Here is a 3266-nt window from a genome sequence, read left to right on the forward strand (position 1 = left end):
TTTTGTCATTGTGTTTTTGATCAACACAGCTTCAGCATGACTGATAAAAGATTTGTGTTATTGTTCTATTTTCCATATGAGCTAATGCAACACAACTGAACATTTTGTCACTTAAACTTACTGTGTGAAAAATAGTTTGCTTAATTGTTCAATACTGACAAAAATGGTATTTGAAAAGAGTATAATTATAAAGGAATGATACTCAATGAAACAAACTACATAATGTTAAAACACATGTGTTGTTAATTATAACTTTTATTCTCAGAATGATGACTTTATCAGTTTAATTACAATTGATGTTCTGAAAAAATATTGACCAAAGAGGATGCTGGCTGAAATATTTTCAGAGTTAAGATAAGTTTAACAGTCTTTTTAAACCAGGGATAAAATAATGCATAGACCATAGGATTCAGACCTGAGTTCATATACATGAACCATGTCAAAACATTTATGGTTGTGGAAGAAGCTGCTGTTATGGAACAGATATAGTACGGAATCCAACAAAGCAGATAAACTGTGACAATGATTCCTAATGTCAGAGCAGCTTTGCTCTCAGATTTCCTTCTCACTGAACCTTCATTTATGCATTTGCCACCCTTCATCATGGTGTTTATAACTTTCACTTGCTGATGTACAACATAGAAAATCCTTAAATATAAATTTATGATCAGAATACAAGGAAAAATAAAAGACATGAACAGATCAGTGGCTATCCAGGCAAAACCCACCAGAACAGAACACTCTCCATAACACATGTTTGTTTTGAGTGAAATGTTATTAATTACGAAAGCAGTGTTATAAGTTGAGGCGCAAACCCAGCTCAAACAGATGCTTATTAATGTTTTAGTCATGGTTATTTTCTGTGGGTACAGTAAAGGGTGACAAACAGCCACATAACGATCAACAGCAATTAAAACTAAATTACTAAGAGATGCTGAGAGAAGCATCCAAATTAATATTGAATAGAGTTTACAGAAAGTGTCTCCAAAGTACCAACACATCTCAATCAGCTTTATGGCCTCTATGGGCATCACAAGTCCAATAAGCAGGTCAGCCACACCCAGAGAGAGAATGAGCAGGTTGGTTGGACTGTGAAGCTTCTTGAAGTGAGAGATGGAGATGATCACCAGCAGGTTCAGAAACACAGTCCATGCTGACAGCACTGATACAAACACATAAATTATGTTGTATTCATGACTGGAGCGTTTTCCCTTGATACATGATGAGTTGATGGCAGGAAAGCAGTATTGAATCTCATGATCCTCTGTCTCATAGGCCATGTGTGAGTCTCCTCCTATTAGGAGTTTGTTCTGTTCTCCTTATGGTCCTTTCATTTATACAGTGTCTGGATTAGACTGACCAACCCATCTACCGCCCACTCTGATGCTGCATAATGATTTTTTTTTTTCTACACATTTTTTTATCTACACTATGGTAGCCTTCAATAGTCTAATCTCTTCCACCAGAGTTTCATAATGAACCAAAAATATTTGTTAACATTTTCATTAGGGTTGTCCTTGACAAAAAAAAATCTGGTTCACTAGTAGTCATTGATTTTAAGCATACGTCAACTAATCACATGTATATTAATACAATATTTAAATCTAAAATGCTAATGAGGCTACAGTTGCCTATTAATCGCTCAAGGGCACGAATAAAGCTTGCCACAGCACACCAGCAGAAGTAATGATGAATGTGTCATGGAAAAACAGTAAGATTAAAGTGCATTTACATTTTAATAATCTATTGATAAACTTGTGGATTCAGTTTAAGAGTGACACTGACTTGTCATCCTCACAGTAGTGGATGCGTCTGCATGCAAATTTCATGTGGATTACATAATCTGACAATTTACAGTATATATGTCTATATATTTTTTTTCAGATTTGAAGTAGACATTTCAGTCCGTCTCTCTCTGTATTGCTTTTTTTGTTTAGTTTTTTATGTATGTAAAACAACTCAAGTTCACAGAGGCCGAGTTGGACAATGTGCATCCTGTTTGCACAATGTTTTGTTTTTTCTAGTGAGTGAGTGCACACAAATAAATGCATAGGCTTTACAGATTCCAAAGATATATTACTCTTATCTGTTTTATGCGTTTTTTGTGTTCATGGAGACATGGCAACAGCGTTCCAGACGGCAATATAGAGTGCAATCAGTTGACCTGCTATCGAGTGGACATAGCTCTCATTGCGGGAGGTAAATCACATGGTGGCAGGCTTTGTGTTTACATCAGTGATGTGTGGTGCTGGGATGCTGTTGTGGTCTCCAAACACTCCTCACACCTGGTGGAGATGATGATTATTAAAGGGATAGTTCACCCAAAAATCTAACATAATTCATGAAATAATTTAGATTTTTGGGTGGACTATCCCTTTAAGTGCTTGCCATTCTATCTAATATTGAGGGGCTGTCATGAGGAGCATGAGTTCCGAAAACCAGGTCCGGGTGAGCCAGTAAGGCGCAACCAACAGGACCAGTTCCTCGTCCTCCCTGACCTTGCAAAGTGTCTGTGTGAGCAAGGCTCACTGGGGGAAATGCATACTTGCATAGAGCCCGAGGCCAGCTATGTGCCAGTGCCTCCGTGCCCAAGGGGGCCTGGGACAGGGAACAGTACAGCTGCAGTGGGAGGACTTGTCAAATAGGTCTACCTGGGCTTCCCCAAATCGACTCCAGATCAGCTGGACTGTCTGGGGATGGAGTCTTGAGAGCGCATGGGCTACACGGCTGAACTCCCCCGGGATGTAGATAACACTCAGCGACTTGTGCAGCGTCTGACTCCAGAGGAGGAGATGGCGGGCGAGTAGAGACATGCAACGTGATCGTAGACCAGCCTGTTGGTTGATGTACGAAACAGCCGCAGCGTTGTCTGTGCGGACCAACACGTGCTTGTCTAGCAACAGCGGCCGAAACCACCATAAAGCTAGATGCACTGCCAAAAAACTCCAGACAGTCGATGTGCCAAAGAAGTCGAGGTCCTGTCCAGGACCCTGAAGATTGAAGAGAGTTTCCCTCATCAGTTTGTTTAAAGTAAAAAAAAAAACTGAATGTATTTTTTTTACAAGGAACGCATAGCAGAGCTAAAAAAATGAAACCGTGTGGAAGAAAGATTGGGATGGGGAAGTTTTTCTCAGTCATAAGTTTAGCAATAGTGGTGGAGTGGGTATCTTGTTTTCTAGAGATTTTTTACCCATCTCTTGTGCTACTGAGGAAATCATTCCAGGTTGCTTTTTAAAAATACAAGCTGTATTTGAAAGTGTAAAAAT

General features: G+C 39.4%; 1 protein-coding gene across 1 annotated transcript; it reads right to left on the reverse strand.

The window, feature by feature from the left end:
• Window positions 1–287: 287 nt before the first annotated feature.
• On the reverse strand, window positions 288–1386 carry LOC113054839 (trace amine-associated receptor 13c-like). The gene has a single exon (XM_026220631.1). It carries the CDS (start codon window positions 1278–1280, stop codon window positions 288–290), a length of 993 nt encoding a protein of 330 aa, XP_026076416.1. The 5' UTR covers window positions 1281–1386.
• Window positions 1387–3266: the final 1880 nt, after the last annotated feature.

The sequence above is a fragment of the Carassius auratus genome, chromosome 35, assembly GCF_003368295.1.
Source record: "Carassius auratus strain Wakin chromosome 35, ASM336829v1, whole genome shotgun sequence".
Lineage (NCBI taxonomy): Eukaryota > Metazoa > Chordata > Actinopteri > Cypriniformes > Cyprinidae > Carassius > Carassius auratus.

Bases quoted from the DNA above. Each gene is read 5' to 3' on its own strand.
- LOC113054839 (XM_026220631.1), bottom strand. From the start codon at position 1,280: ATGGCCTATGAGACAGAGGATCATGAGATTCAATACTGCTTTCCTGCC.